A 24906-nucleotide genomic window follows, 5' to 3' on the forward strand; every position below is an offset into this window, starting at 1 on the left:
GGAAATCCCAAGTGTGATGCGAGCACATTTTGGGGCAGCTCCAGAAAAGAGCCTAGCATGATGATCCTGCCAGTGGTAGCTCCTCTCAAGCTTGCCCCAGGTGTAAGTCTGCTAAAAGGACAGGTTTCCTTAGCTTTTAAGGCTGGAGTGGACTAAGCACCAGCCAAGGGGAAAGGGAAGAGGGAGAGCTAATTTCTCTGGCATGGGGTTGTTGCCCATCTTTGGATAAACCATGCAGGACTGCAGCACTGTATTTACAAGCCTGAAGACTTTTTAGAAAATCTGGACTGCTAGGTAGTTAAAGCAGGCACTCAGGGAACTGTTTGGGGTCTTTCTGAGCCTAAAAGCTGAGCTAGTGAGCAGGAAGACACACCAAACCTTGATACAGAGAGAAGTGCCATGGAGACCTAGCCAAAGGGAAATGCTGTGGATGTGTCTCTGCATCCCCATCATATGGCCCTCAAAAAACTTTGTGCACTCCTCTGCCCTGAACTGCCATGTCAGAATAGGCTCCTGCAAGTTTTCCCCAAAGAAAAGCAAAGTTGCTCCTTTATGCACCCCTGAGGAGGCACCGATGGCACATGTGCTTCAAATTTAGCGATTAGGACAGCCTCTGAAATGGGAAATGCCTGAGAGCCCACATCTCCCACTGCTCTGAGATGTATCATAAGCAAAAAGCTGGGCAGGTGGGACAAACCCATCCCCATCTCTCCTACTGAAACTGTTCATCCTCATAGGTTACCCCATAAGATATATATATATATATCCCATTATATCCAGCATCCATGTAGTATATTGCCTACATCTGCAATGTCCTTCCACTGTAGCTTTTAGTCATTTGAGATCCCTATCCATAAAAATAATATTTTTGCCTCTTTCTGGCTGTCCTGCTATTTGTACACACACTGGGGCAGGGACAACCCCACACAGGAACAGCCTCCCCCCCACCTCCTTGGTGTGGGCTCCGCAAGTTATTGAAGTACAAATAAATAATCATAGGAATAATTGAGTTGCAGTGTGGCCAATATACTCCTCTGCACTGTCTTGCACAGATAACACAGATAAAAAAGCCCTATTTAATTAGCAGGTTGCAGCTTTTTATAATATTTGATACGTTTTCCGGATCTACCTAGACATATATTTAGAGGCAGAGAACACATTGCAGACAACATTTTTCTCTCCTTTCTTTATAATTTATTGTAGTGCAGGAAACAAAATTGATTTCTTTTTGTGTTTATACATTTTTGGAACTGTCAAAAAAAGAAATATCACATTACAATTTTTACTTTTTTTTTTTGTACTAAAATTGCTCCTGAAAATAGGCACTATAGGTGATATTACATGTTGCTGTGAAAGCGGAATTGTAAGAGAATTATGGATCTTATAAATTCATCATTCTCAAAGACATCAAACTACGGGGTTGTGATAGTTAAAATGAGCACAACCATGTCTCCAGAAGGCTAAGCTCCAGCATGAGCAAATTCATTAATGCAAGAAAATAACAATGTCTATAAGCAGTAGCTATACAAAGTGGTTAACAGGTGCAGCCACCCCCTAATTCATCTTTTAGCAGCATTTCAAGCCAAACTTTTTGAAGTTTCTTTCCTCTCCAGATTACGAGATTGCAAGGAAGCGCAGGGAACTGCACAGAGCAATGAGCTGTGTTTGCCAACAGGTGCAATTTCTGACTCCGCTTTGGCTTTTAACGCCAGTGAATTGGAAGCTGCTCAGATTACAGAAAGCCACCCCATCAGGGTTCCCAAATCTTTATGCACTGATGCTGTGGGCGTACTGGAAGACCTGTCGGGGCTGTCAGACCTTTTCCAAACAACCCCCTAGAACAAAGCGGAGGCAGTGTCATGAGCAGCAGCTATTTCTTGATCCCAATCGGGCAGGAAATCCCCGTTCCCCCGAGGCCACAGTATCCGTCAGGGTTCTTGCTGAGGTACTGCTGATGGTAATCTTCGGCGTAATAAAACTCCGGAGCCTCGCGGATTTCTGTTGTGATGGCCCCAAAACCATTCTCTGTCAATACCTGTCAAGAAACAACATGGAGAGCCATTAGTGGTTTGTTGGCTCCTCTGCTGATGCCTGACATTAGGTTTCCTCTCAGCAGCAGCCACAGACATCTCTCAGTGCTTGGACCACAGTTGTAGCACATCCCTGAAAGCCCTTTATCCTCGCCCGCACGTAATTTTGCTAGGACACATTGCAGGCACCAAAGCGCACGTCAGCGAGAAGAGGTAGTGCGCCCTCCAGTTTTAATGGCTCATTTGTTTAATTTGCTCTGGCCACACATTCGTTCTCTCCTCTTTATCAGCCACACCAGGCGAGGCTGTGGTGCCATCAGCAGAAGTGGAAAACAGATGTGAGAGGCAGCAGAGCAGACTTTGATCGAGCCTGGCTGCCTGCCTTGCAGGGGTCTGAGGACTTCACCTGGCAGGTGCCTCAGCTTGGAAATGTCTCTTCCAGCCCAAACTGCCTCATGCCAAGAAGAATTCTGGTATGAAATTTGAGCCCCACTGATGTCAGTGGGAAATTAGAACATTTGGGCTCTTTTCACAGTTCCTGCAAACCCCTTCTTCAAAACGAACACTTCCACCATGGCCAGAAGGTACTTTTAAGGCAAATTATGGCTCATTTCTGAAAGATTTGCCAACGCGTGGACCAGTAGCAGTAATCACTTAGCAGGAAAAGAAGGAATGTGGGTGGGGATTTTAAATTAGACTTTAACTTCTGATATCCCCTAACTGAATTTGAAACTTCTGAAAGGTTTCTGATGGAGGAAACTTTTTTTCACATGACTTGCCATACATTTTACCTACTGATTTTTTCTTTTCTAAGGAAAGTGGTGAACGCCAGCATCTTGGAACCAGTCCTCATCTCAATGGGGACATAACTCATGTTCACTGCAGTCCATGATAATCTAATAAGCACTTTAATTGGTGTCAGACGACAGTGTTTGCTGTTGCAAAGTACACCTGTGAAGCACCAGATGTAGGTAGAGCTGTGTCACTATCAGCCAGCCTTGACAGCAAGATCAACTTTAAGAACAAAGGGTTAGCATATAAACTGATTACCAGACAAATATGTGTCATCTTATCATACTGAAAAATAAAGCCAATAAAAAGAAACCATCACACAGCAGCACAAAACCAGACCTGGAAGGACCTGTAGTAAGTCGTCTAGTCCTGCTTCTTTCATCATGGTACAACTCACAATAGCCACCTTACTCCCAGCAGACATTTAGCTATTCCTCAGAGATCTTCAGATACTCCAGGTCCCTTAAAGAGTCCATTCTAGTTACCATAGTTACCATCATAGTTATCATAGTTATCACAGTTACCATCCATTTAGAAAGGCTAAAGAGTAGCCTGGATTAAGCCCACGATTTCCATTTAAACACACTCTTGGTCATATTCGTCATGGATGTGGAAAGGAAATTATTCCCTTCCTCTTTATATTGGTCTTCTACATACCTGATGACTCTTTTTTAGGGGGTGTAGGGACAGGACAAGGGGTGAAGACTTTAAACTCAAAAAAGGCAGGTTTAGCTCATTTATGGTATGATCCCGTATTTGAATACAGAGGGATAACAAGCCCAATTTCAGAATCTGGCCATATTTCCCCACATTTTCATCTTTGGGACAGGTTTTGTCCCAGGGGAAGCAGACTACTTACCTGTCAGATGTATTAGCAAAGAAGATAAAAAATATGAAGGTATGTATCACAACAGGCTGGCAACCACTAACAATGAGGTGTCAACACAACTGCTTTTAGAAGCAGTATTTCACTTACTTTCTAACATTTCTGGCAAAGAAAAGCACTTTTAACATTATCTTCACTGCAGAAAGATGGCACAAACTCTGTCATCATGGGCATTAGTCATTTACTTGCTGCTGTAAATGCATGCAAAATTGGCTTCCCCCCTCGTCTGAGTCATGAGGATGCTGCTGGAGGGATGAATATTTTTCTACTGTGCAAAACAGTATTTGTTACAGATTTTTACCTGGGACTTTTCCATCATTGGCCTAATTTTGTCAGCTAGAAAATCCATTCTGTTCAATAACATACCACAAGAGGGCATAAACATCATTTATCCCTTTCAGAATTACTAACATCCTATTAAAACACTGCACGCTAAATAAAGCAGAAGCCCAGGACAACTCATTATATTGCACTTCGGTCATTAGCAAAAGATACCAGCACTCTTGTCAGAGGCAGTGGGAACCCCAGGCTCCAACACTTTGCCAAACACTACCTTGAATGTTTTGATTTTAAATGGGAAAATATTTTCCTCGCACTTACTGTGTCAGTGCAAAGATAAAAACATCACTGGGAAAGATGATGAAGTTCATGATGTGCTGGCTCTGGCAGGTGTAAATCAGCCCACTCTTGATTGATTTCCTGCCACCGAGGCAGACATAATTTGACAACAATCCTGTTCTAGCAGACTTTTGAGTCCTCGCTTTTTAGTCCACACGATTCCTGAGCCATCCAATGTGAGCTCCCAGTACGATGCTGCAGCCAAAAGGGCTACTGCAGCATCTGCATGGAGAAAGGGGAAGGAACAAATGAGAGAGAGTGGAATCAACCCCTGGGACATTTCCCACAGTGCAGGAAATTTTTAAAATACTATTGGATCTTTTTCCCTAAAAAATATTCCACTGCAGTTCAAACAGATCCAATTCATTAATTCAGTCAAGGGAATTCTGTGGCTTTTGTCATACAAGAGATCATATTGGAAGATCACAGCCATCCTTTAGCTGACTATAATCCAGCCCCCCAAAAAACTGGCAGGCTTCAGCTGACAGAGGCCAAACCAAACCAGAACCCAAGTCCTGCCCAGCCAAAAAGGACGAAAAGGACACAGCCAATTCAGTGCATCAGGATTGGTGCTAGAGCACGAACATGTTGGAGCCAGAACTGGGAACCACAATGCTACCACTTTTTTAAACAACTTGTACTTCTGGAATGTAAAAGATTTTGTTTGATGAGTTTTCTAATTTACTATAACCTGCAAAAGTTTGTTTTGTTTTGTTTTGTTTTGTTTTCCCTGTTATTTGCTTTGAACTTGCTTCCTGACCATGCCTTTACATCCTCTGCTGCAGAAACTAATTTCTTATTCGCTCTGTCCATGGAGATTTTGGTTTTACACCTCTGCCTTAATCCTGCTCAGTCATTTCTTCTGCAGGCTTCAGGGTTTGAGGCTGTTTAGACTCCCCACTCATAACTCAGGTCAGCCTTCTTGCCCTTTTCTGCATCCTTTCTGGTTCTATTTTACCGCCTCATTGAGGTGGGGTGACTGGAATTGCACTCTATTCAAGATCACTGCGGATTTACTCAGTGGTGTACTTACATTTTCGCTTTTATTCGCCATCTCTTTCCCAGAAATTCTTTGCATTCCACTTGCCTTTCTGACCTCTGCTGAGCACTGAGCAGACGTTTTCAAAGAACCATCTGCAATGATGCCAGGACCTCTTTTGCGGGCTAATTTAAACCCTATCATTGTGTCTGCACTTGACTTTTATCGACATGGAATTTCAGCAGCTATTTTATTGCCCAGACATTTGATATTGTCAGATTCCTCTGCAACTTTTTGTAGTCGTGTCTACTTTTGCTTACATGGAATAACTCTATACCATCAGCAGATTGCAGCACGTCACTGTCGACTGTCTCCCTTTTCCAGCTCTTTTATGAGGATATTGAACTGCACAGGTTCCCAAGACAGATACCTGGTAATCTCCCTTCATTGTGAAAACTGCCCTGTTATTTGTATCTTTTATTTCCTATCTATAACCAGTTATTCAGAAGGGAAACTTTCCTCTTAATCCACAGCAGCTGGCTGCCTTTAACTCACCAGATCTCTTCAGAAAGCTACGTCTGCAAGACAAGAGTTTCCTCTTCTAAAGTCACATCGATTCTTCTCTGAAACACCCTATTCTGTGTGTGCCTACCAATGTCTGATCCTCAGCCTGCAGTGCAAAATGCCTTTAGTTCTGCTGGATCATCTTGGAGGCTTCTTAAGCACTTTCCCTCCTGGTAGCACCGAGGCTGGAGGTGTGCACTCAGGCACCGTTTAAAGCAGAGCTGCTGCTGTATAGTGCATGCACAGGACCAGCAAGTGGCACAAACTGTCAGTAGACACGACCTTGGACACGCACCACCATGGACTGCAGCAATCAAACCCTATTTTTTTTTTCTACTTGCACTTTGCCAGTTGGTTATCCAACCATCTGCCACCTAAAACAGTACTCCCAGCCCCATCTCAGTCATCATGAGGGATACCCATGATGCGTAGATGCAATTAGAAAGGCTTTAAGGGACATCCTCATTTTTTGTAGTGACAGTACCATCTTCCAGACATTCTCTCTTTATTACCCAAAGGCCATGCACTGAGTCACTGGGACTCAGCACAGTTTGCATGTCAGTGAAATCAGTTTGTTCCACGTGTTCAGCTCAGTTGTGCTTGGTGATGTGAAATGCTGTCCTCAGGAGGGGAGTTTATATGCTAGACTGCCAAGGAATAAACCAAACCTGTGTAACCAGAGGGTTGTCCTTCACTTATTCCCAAGCAATTCTATTTAGCACGCGGTGCTCCTGCACTTGGATTTGCTGCTGCCCTCTGAACTTACTATAATTGCTGCTTCAGCTTTTTGTAGCCAGCTGATTATATTGAGCCAAAGTCTGTCAAAATATTTAATCATTTGACATTACAGCATGGCAACAATGCATTCAAGGTGTTTGGCTCCTCGTTTATATTCAGATAAAGGTAGCTGGTGCTTGTAAAGTGCCTTAAGAATTGGGAATGAACTGCCAGAAAATACACGATTCCCTCGTACCTCCAAATACTTGAAGGACTGGATTGGAAGCCATTGGCGTTTTGGTAAATTGTGTTGAAAATGCACAGTTCATGGAAGTTTAGAGGAGGGGTTGAACCCACTTATAATTTTGACAGAAAAAGCTTTAGAATTGGTTTTGTTAAATGAAAGCATTTAATTTTCTGAGCAGAGGCATTAGTAAAGCAGTGGAGCATTAATTGGTTTCGAGCATTTTGTGGCTTTTAATAAAAATAGCATCATCTTGCTTGATTCAATATGCACTTTCAAAGCAAGCCTACAGCCTGTGCTCAGCCGAAATACCCAGTTTGTCTCGTGTCTCAGCAAGTTCCACCAAGCTACTGCATTTCTAAAGCCCCCTGTAAAAGCTCTGATGTTGAAAATGCCACAAGGAACCTTGACACCTGCGACAGCCTGTGCTTCTGGATCATCATCCATCCTTGGTGTCAAACTGTATGGAAAGTAACCTCATGATACTGAGTGCTCCAGCCTGTGTAAAATGTGTAGGGCTCCCCAATATTGTATTGACGATTTCCTATCATCAGCAGCAATCCTGAAGCTGGGTTCTTCTGTTCAGAAGCACTTAGGGGTGAAGGAGCTGAATTATTTCAGAAGGCCTGCAGGATTTAGTCCTTTGTAAGATGGCAGTAGGTGTGCCTCCTAGATGCATCACCTCAGCAATATATTATTTTAAAGTGTTTCCTTTGTGCTGCCTTCAGTCAGCTGGAGCACCACACTGGTAAACACTCAGCTGTTATTCTAGCTAACATTAACAGTTTGCTGTGCTTGGCCCAGTCTTCTCTATGTCACTTACCGATGTTGGTTTTTCCAACCTAATCAATGTCAGTGACCTCAGCAGAGCCCCGCAGTGGGCTGAAATCACGTCTAGCTGGTAAAATCTGCATTCGCATCCGTGGAGGTGACCTCTTTTTGGAATTCACGTGTTCTCCCGCCGCGAGCCAGCCAGGCGGCACGATCCTGCCAAGGAAGACGTGGGAGCAAAGGGAAAGGTGGCTCCGAGCAGGTGTCTGCATTCCTCTGCTTCCATTTACCTCTCTGCATAAGGGACTGGAGGATATTGATACACTCAATAGGTGCTGCGAGAATTGATTAGCTAATGTTTTGCGCAGGGCTTTGGAGCGCTACACAATTAGCTAATGCTTGCACAGGGTTTTGGAGTGCTATGTAATTTCTAAGTATTATTAATACCCTCGCAGGGAAGCTGTCGAAACTGAGAACTTTGCAGCTGCAAATTGGGCAAGACTGAAACTGGGAACGATCCAAACGTGCTGGTACAGATTCTGCATGCTTCGTAGCATGGGCATACGGATCTAAGAGCAGAAACAGTGAAACACGCTGTCTTCACAACTTGCCTTGGTCTTTTCTGCGATAGAAAACTATTGTGACTGCAGGATAAATCTGGAGTCATAATCATCCTACAGGGAGCACACATAACCTGGTCAAAGCGGAGAGATGCCGCAACAAGAGTCTGTTGGAATTGTTTATACGAGGGTAGTTTTCCAGCAGAGCACAGGGAAAATGCAGATAAGAAAGAAATACAACAGATACTTAAAAGATGATGGTGCAAAGTGCTAAGCTGAAGAATCTTGATGCTAATCTATAAAACTGCAAAACTGACTGTGTCGGAGCTTGGAGTCTATTGACAAAAGCCACACACACAACAGAGCACATCATCTGAACTGAGTAAACTGAACCGAGCTAGAGATACGGCTTCACGAGCCTTAGGGGAAAGCTGTATGTATATATATAGCCTGCTCTGTTGGTTTGAAGATCTGCTTGCTCTGATAAATACTTAGCTTGAAGGAGGCTGTTTGGTCACTCATTCCTGCCAGAGGGGAGAGAATTACTGGGCTCGGATATAAATCAGACCTGCCAAGGTAAATCACTGCTGGCTGATAGCCTGGATATTAACATATCTGAGGTGCCGAGTGGTTATGCTCCGAGGGACCAGGAAGGATCAGGGGTGCAGTCTGATATTTCCTGCTGTTTTACATCTGAGTGTGCTTCCTCTTTGCCTGCAACAAGCAGTTATGCCAGCTGAAATGGCAGATTTGTACAGGCAGGTTTCTTTGCACCTTCTAACAACGGGAAAAGACGAACGTTGAATTTGTCCTAAATTGTATTAAATGGAACTGACAGTGAAATAAAATCCATGGTTCTATTTTTTCCTGTTGCACACTGATCCTAGAAATACGCACGGAAAGGAAGTCGCATCCTCCTCTCCATCACATCAGTCTAATTCTGGATTCAAAGCTTTTGCTCCAGATACTGGCTGGTATAACAGGATCAACTTGACCCACAGTCTTTACAAGCTTGACCTTCAGAATAGAGCTTCCTGAACACCCGTCCGGCCTTCTCTTGAGGGATGAGAGATGAAAGTGAAGAATGGCACCAGGGGGCATTTAGGAGGTATAGGAAGATAACATTAGCAAAGATAAAAGACATCTTGCTCAACTAGCATCTGGGAACTAATTAGGTGTTGAAGGAGCCATTGAGAGAGATGGAAATTCTGTTTGTCTAGCCAATTTTAACGCAGCCAAACAGCCTTTTACTGTACATCCTGCATGGATAATTTATGATGGCTAAGAAAAGACATGCCCTGTTCTGACTTTCAGTGATCTAAAGCTGAAATCTATTCCGCGGTTTGAGACAGCAGACTGTTCTTCACTGAACGCTCATCCATTACTCTTGTGCTCCTAAAGCGAAAAAGGGATGGGTCCAAACTGAGATGGGGCCACTGATAACAGCCCACATGGCAGCAGCAAAGCTTAGTGCAGAATCTGCCAGTCCAATGCAAACCAGAGCTGGCATCTCCATGCCATGCAGGCCTGAACGATGCTGAGAAGCTAACTCAGGTCCAGAAGCTGTGTAATGCTAAGATGAGGCAAGTCCGTGCTGTCTGTGAGCAGGGGAAAACACTCCACATTTAAGCGCTGTGTTGACTTTACCACTTCCATTAGCTCTGTTACCTCCAAGCCATGTTTTGCTGCAAAGTGCAGACCAGCCTGCATGATGCAAGGTACTCTCTTGTGTACAGATCCTTTGCAATAAATGGAAGGCACTCCAATTATTTTTCATTTAAGGGGAGTTGCAATGTAGAAGTAAAAAATGCTCATTTCACATGTTTAAGGGTGAGGGCTCGCTTCAGTTCTACTCTTACATTGCTATCATTTTATTGCTCTCACTGGAGTCAACACTGGATTTATATCGAGTATTTCTTCCACAATATATAGGCTTGACAGCTTCTCAGGAAAGAGATGAATTTTTAAGATGCATAAACAATCTATGTTTTCCTAAACTTATCCTGAAAAATACAGAAAAGACTTCAGCTGTAATTGGGGGAGAAACTTTCAGACACCGAGCGCAAAAATTTACTTCTGAAATCAGAAAAATTGGTATATCAGAATACCTGAAAAAAGATACTTATAATAGAAATTGTTGAGCAACCTGTCATCTCTGCCACTTGCTGTGCCTCTAATAACAAGCTCTGTTTTTCTCTTCAGCCTCTCAAGACCATGTAATGCTAAACCATCCCTTCCTCAGAAAGCTGGTGGATGATTTGGATTGTGTTGTCCACCCTCTTTAGAAGAGTTGGTGGTGATTAAAGCCCGGAGGCTACTTCCTTGAGCAGCAGGGCTTTCATCCGGCTCTCCTCCAAAAGCCCTGGTGACTTTCAGCAAAACAAGCTCTCCCAGTCTCTCTCTCTGCTCCTGTTTCTCATTTTTCAAAGTGGCACTAATGCTACTCATCTGTTTTAATTCCCACTCGGCAGGGCACGTGCTGTTTCTTACTATGAGCATATGCTTGGCATGATGAGGATCCTGATACCACTGCTTGGCGGGATGAGGATCCTGACCAAAGCTATCACAGTCACCACAGATACGAAGAAAGTTATGATACAACAAGCCCCACAGCTCCTAAGTCAGCGGAGGCTGCAAGGGAAGCCTTGGCCATGGTGAGGTCAAGGGGATCTGGGTGATACTGTTCATTCAACCGAGCTTTCTCACAGCCACAGGAGGATATCATGGAGCAAAAAACAACTCACTTAAAACACCTACCACTAGTCTCACCTTTTAAGCTACGTGCTGTCACCATTAAAGTCTTTTTCAGTCTCACTTGCTGGTTTCTTATATAAGGAAAGGCTGTTCTCAGAGGGACCTAACTTGGAATAAACACTCCTAGCAACTTACAGCAAATCAATTTGTCTTGGACAGAGGTTTCAACAATGTCATCTTCTGTCCCAAGCAAACATAGTTAGATTGAGTTTCTGATTAAACCTGCTTAAGCACTCCTGTGCTATATGTTAGACCTTCTACCCAAATGGATGGACTCATCAGATCTCAATTCTGTGCTTAAATTCAGCTTAAAGGGATGGCATGATGAAAACATGATATCGATCCCTGGGAAAAGAGAAGATGACCGCAATGCTACACTGGTTGTCTTCAAAATATTCCATCTAGATTATATGTATAGGCCAGGACTGTATGCAACACAGCAGAGCAAAGTGTCTAACAGTGCCTGGATAATCTATCCTTGCCTTTCTGATGGAGATAAGCACAGAACGGGAGAAGAGAAGAGGGGTCCACATCCCATGGTGTCCACAAGCAGAGAGGAGCTGGATCCAGCACAAGATTCACACAGACACAACTCATAGCCTGGCCACTGCATTTCAAATGAAACGTAAAATTGAGGCCCTTGAAAAAGGTGAAAAAAGGCAGAGGGGACCTCTCAGCAACAGAAGTGCAATGTTCTCAAGGGACAGCGTGCTCCAGTTTTGTGAAATTTCCAACTGCACTTCCCACTCTGGTTCGAAATGGAAGTTGTACTCACTTGTGTGCTGCCAGACAGCTGCTGCCTTTCCAGCCTGGGTCAACTGACCTCTCTGCCTGACCAACTGAGTTCAGCAAATTTTTTTCTGGATTTTCATCTGTGCAGCAGATCACAGACAGGTCGACCACTTTAAAGCAATCTGGATCCTTCAGAATGACAAATTGTTTCTGTTATTGAATATATGCATAATTACTACTAAAATTATATTTGAAATGGTTACCAGGGAATACAATTTTAATCCCATACCGAGGACTGAAAAGTCAAGAGAAAATGAACAGAGCACATTTTAATTGGATAAGTAGTTTTGCAGCTACTATAAATAGGAAAGGATGGAAGAACGCATCCAACAAGCAGAAGAAAGTGTGAGAAGGGTAAAATTCCACAGTGTTTTGGCTTTGGACTTCATAAGGTAGTGAGTATGAGATAGTGTGAAATACAAAGAAGCCTTTGTTGTTTACATCTGAAGTTTAAAAGTGGCACAGTGTGAATAAACAAAGGATGTTCCATGAAACACTGCAGCAGCGATGTACTCACTCCGTCTGAGTTCCAGAAACAGCATGTAAATAGAGGCATCGCCTTCTTGTTTAAGAAAAGAAGGAGGTAAACTTTAAAGCTTGCCTTCCAGAAATTCTCATTTTCCCAGATCTTTAGGTTTTTGATAGACTTTTAAGTGGTAGGAAACACACAGGCTTAATAACACTAAGATCTGGATCGTTTAGCGTTTGCTTTCAGGTTGGTTAAGCTGCTTACTAACGATAATTGCGCACATGCTTTTGGAAACCTGGATTAGCATTTTGTTATCTTCTCTGGAAAAAGTTTTGCTCTCAAGTACTTGAATAAAATCAAGAAAATTACTTTTTGTGGGGGCATGAATATACCGTACGGCCATGATAGTTCCAGAAGTGAACTGATTGCTTTGCAAGAAGAATCACAGAGTCATTCAGGTTGGAAAAGCCCTCCAAGGCCATCCAATCCAACCATCCCCCTACCACCGATGTCACCACCAAACCCTGTCCCCAAGCACCACGTCCAACCTCTCCTTGAACACCCCCAGGGACGGGGACTCCACCACCTCCCTGGGCGACCTGTCCCAGTGCCTGACTGCTGTTTCTGAGAAGAAATGTCTCCTCATTTCCAACCTGAAAAGTGTCATGAGGGCATGGTATTTTATAAGGACATGTTATAAGGACAACTAAAGATTTAGCATAGATTCAGCTAGATATTCAGAATGATATTTCACTTTGAGCAGTTACATAGCATCAAATCTGATTCAAGCTAAGTACCAGCATCCACACATACCTTTCAATGCAAAGACCCTCCCCCATATTTGACAAATCATCAATCAAAATTGATTTTAATTTAAAATATCCCAACCTATTACTCTAGTACAGACAGACTATTTCTGATGACTAAAAAAATTGTTATGGCTTCAATTTACTCTTTATGAGATCCACACTGGAGCCAGAAGATGAAATCACCATTGAATAAGCTTGTACCATCCTGAATTTCCATACAGATCAGTTTGGTTTTGCTGTTTTGATTCTGAAATCAACTGATCTCGGAGCAGAAGGCAGGGTTATGCTGCTAGCTCGACACTTTATTTTTCCCACAGTGAGCCCGGTGTACCTGAGACGTGCTCAGGAGGTTGGCAGATCCAATAAAAGACTGATGGGAGCCCCCATCCCACCAGAGCAGCATCTAGAAGATAGAAGATGCCTCTCCAAGACACCCCAAATGTCCCTGGGACACTTGCCTGTCAGACAACAGAATTAAACCCCAGGAGCCAGCCCATGTCCCAAAACAGACAAAACTGGTAAAGTGCTACAGGGAAATGGGCACAGCTGGGGTCAGGGAGATCTACTAAATCCAGTGTCACTCACCGCATAACATTGCTAGGGCCATATCTCAAGGAACATCCCTTTGAAATCAGCTCCATACAAGCTATCCAGGAAGATTAAACAGTTCGTGAGTTACCAGTATGGCTGCAGCTGCCAAAATAAGACACAATTACTCCAATTTCTCTAATCCCTACCCATCCATGGACCCTTCAGTGAAGATTTTGGTATGGACCATGGAAATTATACTTAGTTTCCATAGCAAACTGGTTCACCAAAGACAACCTAGAAGATCTGAGTTATTTTTCAAGCATTAATACCCACTTCTTGTATGAGGGCCCTCAAAAGCAGATGGCTTCTGCTTGCAAGCCCACAGACTGAAAGCACAATGCTCCTGAAGCCTGCACTTACGTGGCAAAGAAGTTGAACTTTGGCTGCTGACTAGAAAAGCAGAAATATGACTTGCATGCTTTGCAAAGCAAGTTCATTTCAACAGCCCCAGCTTTGTCTCTGCATATTTATTTAATACAATTACTTTCCTTCTACAGTTCTGCAAACTGGCTACTTCTGCCTGCAGCAAAAGTATTTTACCAGAAGAGGGGGGAAAACACACTCAGCCGGAATATCAGCTGCAAAAACTGGTGTAGTTATTTCTTTCATGCCCTCTGGCAGCTGCCAAAAATGCTGAGAGTACAGCAGCATGGAGGGATGGGTGAAAACAAAATACTTCACAAGGCAACAGGGCACATCATGCAGCTCCAGCTCCTTCACACACCAGCCCAGAATGAGCTTCCCCTGCGTTGTTGCGACCAAATTGCTCGTGAGCATGACAAAAAGCAATGTAGGACATGGAGCCTTGCAGGCTATCTTCTAACTCTGCACACCTTTGATGAGTGATTCATTCTTTTCACATGCTGCAGTATTTTTTTTTACAAGATATTGTGATTTCTTACTACAGAGGTGCAACTTCTTAGACAAATATGGCAATGGAAGAGCCCTTCAGAGCCTCTCCTAGTTTGTCCACCTGCCCCAAGCTCTACCTACTCCTTCCTGCAAGAGGTTAGACACAAACTGCTCTCATATAAGCAATTAACAACCCTCCCCACAAACAAGTAGGGGCTTGGATGTTTGAATGAGGGCAACACAGTCAACAAGTTAATGTCAGCAAGCTTTGAAAATGCAAGACCATCTTGGACTTTGGGGTCAAATTCCACTTGTTGGATGAGCCCCCTAGTATCAGTGAAGTGGATTTATGCCCCTGGAAGGAAGATTTGCATTTGGCCATTAGTAAAACAAAACACCAAACTGATCGTGGCTGGAGAGGAAGCAAAGAAAATGCAGGGAATGCACTTTGTGTTTCAGTGAGAACCTGGCATTTGCAGCACATCCTTTCCCTGCCAGCTACTGAACAGCAGTGACTTGGCAGAGGTTTGATAGCCAGATGTCATCCTCATCTGGTTGTCTTGGCTCAGGCTGTTTGTTTGAAATGAACAGCAAAACAGAGCGAGTATGGGGTCTTCCTGGTGCTACTCACACGGCAAGCAGTAGTGCTAGGGAAGGGCTTTGGGGCGATGCCGTAGCCCCCCAAATCTGGCACCGCTTCGCGCCGTTTTGTTCGAGCTTACAGCCCTCACCAGGCAAAATCTGGGAGGTGGGATCCGAGCTAACAAGCGGGATGTAAGGATTTGTTTGACAGCTGTCTCTCTTCGGGTGAGGAACGCAGAACAAATGCTCTCCCCGTGCACTTCCCCAAGGCAGCTTTGAACACATTTAGCACTCCGAGCCCCGGGTGCGTTTCCTGGCGATAAGATGCTGCAGTTATATTTCTTTGTTCAACCGCTTTGCTCCATCTCTCTTCCACTGTTAGCTTTCAGTTGCTTGTTTTATTTAAGGAGAGAGATAATTTGCTTTCTGTGTTTCTATTATATTACGCTAAACAATGGCAAAGGGAAAAACATCAGGGCAGTCCCTTTCTCAAACCTGCTGCCTTTCTAGCTCGTCATTATTTAAGCCAGTGCGAGTTATTAAAGATGCGCTGATAAATATGGAGGAATGCAGTTAAACCTAACATATTCCTCCTCCCACAAGGTCCTCCAGATAGAGCAGAGGAGGCAAACTAATGGGCAAATGTTTGCCAGGTCTCGATGTGGCAGCTAAGCCACGAATGCCTTTAGACCCAGGCAACAAAGGAGGAAAGTAGGCGCCGCTCTCGCTAGGACCCCACGTGGCTGACCTTAAATCAGAAGGAGAATTACTTTTTAACTGAAAGCCTGATAGCGTGCGTGTATGTTTGTATACACATCAATATGTGTGATAAGAAGGCTGCTTTGTGGCAAAACCTGCCAACAAACCCATTTTTTGTTGCCATCTGCTAGGAAGAGAGCAAGCACCTGTTAGGAGCAGCTGCTTGAATGCAGAATGTAGGTAAGAGAAAAAATCAGTTTCATTTTGGAGTTGGCCTGCTGCAGGTAGCACATGGCTCGCGGCGACAAGGATGCCAAGTGGCCCTTTTCAAGCTCGTCCTAATTAGGAAGCGGCTCGCGGTATAAAATCTCAGAACTGTTCATTTAGGTTATTGCAGCAAGCAGAGGGAAGAGATGGGGCTCTCCTGCCATACCCTGATCCCCCTCCTCGGTGTCCGTCGGGGTATCTTGCCCTCTCCCCTTTCCAGGAGTGATGCTCCCACCACCACAGGTCAGCAGGGCCTTTCCCATAAGACCTGACACCACAGATGGTCTCAAAGCTGCTGCCCTGAGCCCGTGCTTGTGGTATCTGTGTTGCCATCGAAGGCATAAGCTCTTCAGAGAGCTCTCTCCCAGTCTCCTGAGCACAGTTTCTGATGAATTTTCTTCAGCTGGTGCATGCAGCATTTGTGCCCCATGGCCGAGCTCGTCCTGCACAGCCCACATGGGGCCGCAGCTCACCTCACCCCTAGTAGCTGGCACCCACCCACCCCAGCACACGGAAGATTTGCTCTCAAAGCCCAGCAAGCCTCCTGGGGGTTTTCATGATCCATTCACCACACAGTAATCACTGGGGGAGGTACGACGGCCCTATAGGAGCTCCTACCTACATCTAGGTGACAGCAACATGAAGTCAGTGGATGGGTTTCCATTGCACAGGGAAAATTTGTAATATGTACTGATATTTAGGGGCTCCTTCAGGCCCAAACATCTCCCTTGTTTCTCTTTTCCTTTTTCCTCTGTTTCTTTGCATCCTCCTCTAGCCTCCATTTCGTCCCTTCCCAGCCCCTTTGTCTTCCCTGCCTATCTTCTGACTTGCCACGTGTCACACCCCTGTGCTGCGGGAACGATAAATATTTGGCTCACAAAACCCTTTTATAAACAGCATGTCCGACTCGCTCAATCTCAGGGATTGATGTTCTCTTAACTGGCAGCAAAGGACTGATCCGAGCGTCACAGCGTGCTCCGAGGTGAAAATAAGGAAGCAAACGCACATCCACAGACACCGTGCTGGAAATGAGGGATATTCCCAAAGTGGTTTTGAGGCTCCAGCCTCAATTGCCCATTACCTCTGCCATCCGCATTACAGTTCAGCCGGATCAAATGCTGATCAGAAACCCCGATTCCTGGATGGGAAAAGACCCATCCAGCCTGGCTCACGGAAAGCAGAGCAAGTGTGTGAGGCTGACAGACAAATCGCATTTCTTCTTGCTTGTAAAGGAGCAAATTTGATCTTGATGCCATGAAACAAACATAAAATCACACGCAGCCATCCCGCAGAGTCACTTCTTCGTACAAAGCTGCACTTTAAATCGTGTTTTACAACAAATATCTTCGGTCAAGCGGGTTTTGTTCTTTTCTTAATGCAGAGTTATATCTGTAAGCACATCTGTAAGCATATAGATTCGTGCCTCCTGGGACATGCCTAATGGGCTCGGAATTCACTCTGGCTCATTTCTTTGTGAAGCATTGGCTATACAGTGGGAAAATTGAATAGGGCCTTTCTCTGATGGATGTTTTTTCATTTTGAATTTAAATGCACAAACTGAGATCGCAGGTTATTATTGCCACCAGAAACAGCAACAGAAAAGGCAAGAGCCATAGATTAGGGAGTCAGTGACACAGAAACAGTCAAGGACAGGATGAGCTAATTAATGTTAGCCTCTGCCCTCTAAATTAGCTATATATTTACTTAAGTGCTTCTGCTCAGCATCAGCTGAAGGGCGCTGCTGCGGGAGCACGCAGGGCGGCACCGCTAGCTGCTTGGAGCCAGCAAAGCCCGCTTGCTAGCTAGGTGCACCTCCTCCTGCTCTCTGTGCCGTGCTCTGACACTGGATTTGGGCTGCCAGAGAGGTTGAACAGCTCAGCAGTGGCTTCAATCTACCACCTAGAATATGATGGGAAGAAGCCATCAAAGAGGGGAGCTGAGCCCTGTGTTAGGGCTCGGGGAGCAGAAAGCAGAGGTGCCAATGCCCAGGTCTGAGGGTACTCCCCCCCCCCAAAAAAGCTTCCCCTATGTACAGCTACAGAAACACAAGCTAAATTCACCCTTGAGAGCAGCCCAGATGTCAGTGGGGTTCCACCACACAGCAAAACCACTTGGGGCACCCCAAAATATTGAAGCATTGATCTTCTCCACATTTCCACCACTGACATGCGCTCAGATGAAGAGCTGGCAAGAGGGGGAACAGCTCAGTCTTTGAAACAATCTGGTGGAAAGTCCTAACTCTCCTGCCTTTGGACAAAAATTCCAGCGATTGGGGAAGAAAAAAAAAAAAAAAAAAAGCAGGGGGAAAAATAAAAATAAAAAAAAAAAAGCTTTGTTCATGCTGTTACAGTTTAGGAACTGCTGGCATCCCTGTCTCCGAAAGGAAGGGGAGCAGAGAGCTGACTGCTCAGCAGCTGAGGACGTGTGTTCTGGAAGCAGCACGCCTGAGCAGATGGTGAAATGATTACTGCCAGTAAATGTTAGAGTCCTCTTCTTTTTTTTTTTTTTCCTTTTTTTTTCCCCCCTTTCTTTTTTTTTTTTTTTTTTTTAACTTGAATTCTGAACAACAGGAGAAAAATAATTACAAAGACTACATGAAAGCAGCTTGATTTCCTTTCTTTCTCTTCTCTGGAAGCGCGTGCATTTCGTTCCTTTCCAATACCTAGCACAGAAAAAGTGAATTTTCACTGGGTTGGCTGAGGTAAAATCTAGCAAGAAGCACTCTGCTGTGGCGAGTTGTTGCTTTTAAAGCCGTGTGTTCACCAGGAAATAAAGAGGTGTGGGATCACATGCTGGATCTATAGGACCTTAAAATGAGGTACAGGGAAAAAGAGAAAGGCTGCAGCTGTGCATATTGCAGCCTGGGGGCTCTGTGCAGGCTTGCATTTAGGCTCTGTGCAGGCTTGTGCTGCCATGACGAGGGTTTCAACCAGGACTGAGATAAACACTGGGAATTATACTTGGGCTATGCCTCTCCCTTGCATCCTCAGGTGGTTTTGATCTCCCTCTGGACCCTTCCTCATGCCTGCCTCCTTGCCTACCCTCTGCCAGCCCCTCTCCAAGCCCTGCAGACTCCCAGACCAGGTAACAGGGGTGTCCTCCCATCAGGTTCCTGCTCCCAGTTCCCTCCCCAACATGTCCAAGCTGCCCACAGCAATGCCAATCCCATTATCTCTCTCATCCCCCTCTCCTCGTCCCACCCTGCTCCTTTCTCCCTGCACCAAATTTGCTTTCTTTCCTTTTTGTGTTCCAGCCAGGCATCTTGTCCCTTCCTCATCACAATGGGTACCACTGCTTTAAAGCCCCCGGAGAACCCAGCTCCCAAATTTGCAAAGAGCAAACAGCAGCTGCAATGGGAAGGAGCATCCCTGCTGATGGGGAGATGTGGAAAGCAAGCTGCGGCAAGGCAGCCGGAGCAGCACGATGCTGAAGGCTTCAGATGTTAAATGCTGTGATATCTCTGCAAATGTGTGGGGTTTTATTATTTTTTTTAATGCTTTTAAATTAGGAAAGGTAAGGGAAATTTCCACAGGGAGGTCAGAAAAGCAGAACGTGCACAGAAGATGCCTCCTTACCAAATTTCAGGTCCCCGCTCTGTAGCAGGGAGGTACCAGAGCTGCTCGTAGACAGGCTGGGAGAAATGTTTTAGTTTTGAAAACAACATGTTTTTTCTCCAGTTTCCTTCTCTGAACAATTTTGGCTGGATCTTTAAAAATATCAGTCTGAGGAGGCAGAAAACTGGCATGGAAAATTTCACCCCCCAAAATTAATGCTTGATGAAGTATTAATCAGTTGAGAGAGAGGCTTCTGAGAGGGACTGACAGACATCCCTGAAACGTGGAGCATCCAGCTCCACCTGCAAGGCTGAGGTTGGAAGGAACTTCTCCTCTTTCACCCATTCACTAGTTCAGCAGTCAGCTTCTGTGAATGCAGAGTATTTTGGTAATGTCTTTCTGAGTCAAGGGTGGCTGGTAGGAGGATGGCTCCATCTAAAATCTCTACAAGAGCTGTAGTAAGAGCTGCACGCTAAGAACCTCCTGGATAACCTGAACTTAGGAGCAGTGTCCCTTCCATCATCAATGCCAAGAGAAATTTACCCCCAGAGAGGAGTTCAGCCCTCCTAAAATCTGCCTTGCCATCCAGAGGTGCTTGTACTGCTTCAATGACCACAGAAGAACCCGTCGTTCATATTCCTGTGTTAGGTGCCTCGGTTGGGTGACAAAATTTCTGGTGGTGATTCCAGGTCAAAGCTAATCAAATTTGCAATTAATACACTTTTTGTGGACATGTAGGAAAATGAGTGGTCTAAATCTGCCAGGTTCTCAATGATTATTAGTAGCCATGATGCTACCTTCTTTGAAACTTAGGCGTGATTTTTCAAGGTGAAGCATAATAGTAGTAAAAGAATAACATTTTAATTTCAGTGGTAATAATTTTGAGGCTTTGCAGTGATATTTTCAATTACAGTCACAGCTCTTATCCCTTGACAGTTTCCAGGAAAGAAAAGAGGAGTAATTGAAATGTTGCATCTTCATTCAAAGACTCCACCACTTACCAAACAAAACTGAAATGAAGGGTGCCAAGGAAGTCAGCAGTGGACGGCTGCATGAATACTCCTCTCCCCGAGATACAGCACTTGTATCAAGGACAAATACCATCAATAATGACAAGAGCAGCATTTGTCTTTGCAGTTTAACTGCATTCAGAGCCTGCTACTTAAACGCTTACTTAAATAGTAATAACATAAATGGAGTCGCACAGATACTGGTCCTTGTAGTTAGGAGATACTAGCTTCGGAGTTCAAAGGCTGAACATTTTAGCTGTATGATAATGGATAGCATTACAAAGTGTTGTGTTGACAAGCAAATACACCTGTACATGAAAATACCTTGTTCCCATAGAGCGTGAACCTGCCTTTCTCCTTCCTACGTACTATGTCACTGCGATTTGAAGAAAAACACTTATTGGATAGCACTTCATGCTAAGTTACCAGGGAACAGGACAAGTTTGGGTTGGTTTCATGCGTATCTGTTATCTTGGGTAACTGAGGATGTTTAGATTTAAGACTGACAGCACAAAACCGGATGACACAGGAATACTTGAAGAATATGTCTAAGGTACCCGAGCATTTCTTGGCTGGTCAATAAAATCAAAATCAATAGCAACTCAGGAAGCGTGCAGTGGATTTCATCCCATTTGAGCACTATGCACTTTGAAGGTGATTTCCACATTCACCAGGAATGGCAAAGAACTTGACAGGCCCAGAAGGAGCTCTCCGTGTTCTTAGTTCATCTTAAAGCACATTTTCTGAACCCCGCTTCTGCAAGTGTTTGCGTTCAGCTACCAAAGGTTTCTTACTATTTTCTCTAACCTTATTCGGTGAAAGGCAAACACCCCGCAGTTCTCTCTTTATAGGGTTTATATGGCAATATCATGTTCATCAAGAACAAGCCAAACTTGTACAAAATCTCCGTACAACCCCAAAGGTGCTTCAGCATCACTTGACCTGGTGAGGAGACTCAGGAGATGGAAACCAAGAAGACCACCACCTTTTGGCTTCAAAAAGTGGTGTTTCTCATGGCAACCTTCCCCCTTCCCTCCACTTAGGATGCATCACATCCCTCACCTTGACAAAACACCCAGAATTGACGGTATTAAGGAGGTATTTCAACCTGCAGCAGAGCTTTGCTCTTCACCTTTACCTAGTTAATACTTCTGAAGTGCTTTGAGAACCTGGGACAAAAAAATACAACATGAAGCTTAGCCTAATTCCACACAGGCCTGTTGTATGTGGCCTCTTAACGAGTATAATTGATAGAATTCCACTAACATAAATGCATTCCAACTATCCCTGCCCCCCAAAAAGGAATCAATTGAGGGAAAATGGTCCATGACAGGAAAGAAAGAGAGATCGATTAAATATTTAAAGTGTTACTGTAAATGAACAAGACGCACAAGCCAGGTCAGTAATGAGCTTCCCTCTAAGCCACTGGGAACTTACATTAATGCTGCACTTGACTCCTTCAGGTCTCTCCCAAGTGCCAGCAAAACTCTCACAAGTTGCCAAGCAGACACATCGTGTAAAGTGGTGTGTTTGCCTGCGTGCACGTGTGTGTGCACACAAGATGGAGAGAAAGAGATTTAACTGCCTCTGTATTTCCATTGCAGTAAAATAGGAAAAGACAAGAACCCAACAAAAAAAGTTTCTTTTGGATCTTGGACAGACTTCTAGCAACGAGACCATCGGGTTCCTGTAAAAGATTCCAATTCTGGTAAAGAAATTTCACGAAGCATAGAATAAATGGCTCATGTAGGCTTTGCCTCCTTAACATTTGGAACGAAGAAATGTTGGAATTAACATTCATTTCATCTTATTTTTCTGAAGAAATTCCTTACGTTACATGTATAAAATGTGTTCTGCACTCGGTATAGCCCAGCTGCAGAGGAAAAGTCACAGCAAATACAGAACACCCTGCCGTATTACAGGTGACTAACACAATTGCCATGGCTACTGTGACATTTAAGTTCAATTCACGCTATTAGATGAGGAGTTGAGTCCCTGAATATTCAGCATAAATAAGCAGACATAATGCTTACATCTGACAGACTGCCACGATGCATCACTTTAAGCAACATTAGTGTCCATGAGAGTTTCCCTAGATTGGACAGAGTTAACAGCCCTTCTTAATTTTCTAAATATTCTTAACTGAACAGCTCTGTTGTGGCTTTTTATACTAGAAAAACTTAAGCATTTGATTTAGTGTCAGATGGGAAACTACTTGTGATAAAAGTAAGGATTCTAATTAGCATGAGGACTCTGGCTGAAGGAAAGATGGCAGAAAATCACCCTAAATCAGAGTGAGATTATACTGGAGGAAGATTAAAAGTAGAGTTCTTCAAGGAACATCCTAAGGACAAATCCTCTTTCATATCTTCATTCACTCCTTTGACACAGAACAGAAGAAATGAGTTGATGAAATATGCTCATGCCAACAAAGCCAGAAGCCACCATAGTATTACATGGTTTGCATAGATTTTTTAGTTCACCCTACTGTCCCACAATAGGAGCAGACACATGTCCAGCTTTTCTGATGCATATTTGCCCAACTTTTTCTAATCTCCAGTCATTCTTATTCCTATCCTCTACATCGCCACCAGCTGATCTATGCTTTTGTTGACAGGCATCACCCAGAACCACGCATGGCAAACCAGCTATAGTTTGGTGACAGCTGAATAAAGCAGGATTACTAAATACAGCTTGCAGGCTAATCTCATAAATATATATCCCATGATGTATTTCCACATTTTTCCCTGAATGAGGCATTGGTGGGTCCCATTCACCATACTCATCCTAAATCTATTCCTACAAAATAGCCTCCTAGCCTTGCTGTTTTCCACTCCAGACATATGCAGTTAACTCCACTTGCCTAAACCAGTGCACTGTGTAATTCCATTCAAAGCATCTTTCTATTTTGACGTGAAATAAATGTCAAAACTATTCTTAAGTTCTCTGACTACAGATTTCCAGCAAATTTCATACAGATTTCACAGTAGCTTCATGTAGACCTCGTTGCCTTGACTTGCTTACAAGAACGTCATGAGGGACAGTGTCAAAAGCTTTCTTGCACAAAGACACATGACACCTACTACTGCTCTGTCCACAAGGCTTTTTATCCTGTCACAGAAGGAAATTAGATTACTTTGATGTCATTTGTTCTTGACAAGTCCATGTTCACTGTTACTCAGCTCCTTGTTACCTTCTGGGTGCTTGCAAAAGCTGTGACTATTTGTTCCAGTATATTTCTAGGAGTTAACCTAGAGTGGCTGATTTCTGCATAGCCTGGTCCTCCTTTCCCTTTTTGTATTAAACAGGCACAGAACCTGCCTTTTTCCAGTCCCCCAGTACCTCACCTGTTTCCTGCGAGCTCCAGCCTAACTGTAAGTGCTTACAGCTCTGAGATCAATACAAAGAGAATTGGAATAACATAGAAAAACAATCGATTGATCTTGAAAAATGAGGCACTTGGAAAATGGATTGAAATGGAAGACTTAAAATCCAGATATAAAAAGCAAGTTTTTCTGCTGGGAAAAAAAAAAAAAAAAAAAAAAAAAAAAGCTTACAAGGAAAGAACCCTTTGTTTGTTAGCATTTGTTATGATGACTGAAGTTATCACAACTTCCTTTGCTATCAGCCACATCTGCTCTAAGGGGATTAAGCACCATCTCTTTCAAATTTTCTCATTAGTTTACACAAACATGTTAGGCTCAAGGATATTGTTCTCAACCTATACTTATCTTTAAGCATACTTTCTATCCAAAGAACCCTATCAGCTCCTGAAGGATGGTTTTCTTCAGTTATATCCACAGAGATAATAAAACACGATGTGGCTACAGCCACACAAGTAAATTAACCTGTGCCAGGGCATGGGCAGAGGACCTTGATCATGAGCACAGCTAAACCCGTGTAACAGCCCATCGCATACTTTTATGCCACACCAACAAACACACTTGTCCATGCTTTCTAAGAGAGCGTGGGCCAGCGACCATTCCCAAAAGGCAGTTTGCAAGTGGCTACCTTGCTTCAGAAAGTAAAAGACTTACAGGGATGAGGCCAGACTCTGCCATGCCACCTTTACTCTGTTGACACGATGCACCTAGCAATGTCAAGTGCAATCCAGGGATGAAACCATTCAAGATATTTGCAGGAGAGACAGACGTAGGTTAATCATTGCCTCCCGTGACAAGGCACACCATAGCAACCTGCCAGTGTGCCCATCTACAGGATTTCCCATGTGGTTTATTCACATTTCAAAACTTTCATACAGTGTAACTTCAGAGACTATTTTGGGGCATCTCTCCTGGTGTAGCATATTGGCACCACGTTTCTTTTGTTGTTTGTTTTTGGTTTTGTTTATTTGTTTGTTTTCACT

The 24906-nt window shown here is 43.9% G+C and overlaps 1 protein-coding gene across 2 annotated transcripts in view; it reads right to left on the bottom strand.

The window, feature by feature from the left end:
- Positions 1-1277: 1277 nt before the first annotated feature.
- MSRA (methionine sulfoxide reductase A) overlaps positions 1278-24906 on the bottom strand; it is a 278473-nt gene continuing 254844 nt past the window's right edge. For both annotated transcript variants that reach the window (XM_032185406.1, XM_032185408.1), the window contains one exon: positions 1278-2035. In XM_032185406.1, the coding sequence (XP_032041297.1) occupies positions 1871-2035 (165 nt within the window). In that variant the 3' untranslated portion in view covers positions 1278-1870. The remainder of the gene's footprint in view (positions 2036-24906) is intronic.

The sequence above is a fragment of the Aythya fuligula genome, chromosome 3 (genome assembly GCF_009819795.1).
Source record: "Aythya fuligula isolate bAytFul2 chromosome 3, bAytFul2.pri, whole genome shotgun sequence".
Classification (NCBI taxonomy): Eukaryota; Metazoa; Chordata; class Aves; order Anseriformes; family Anatidae; genus Aythya; species Aythya fuligula.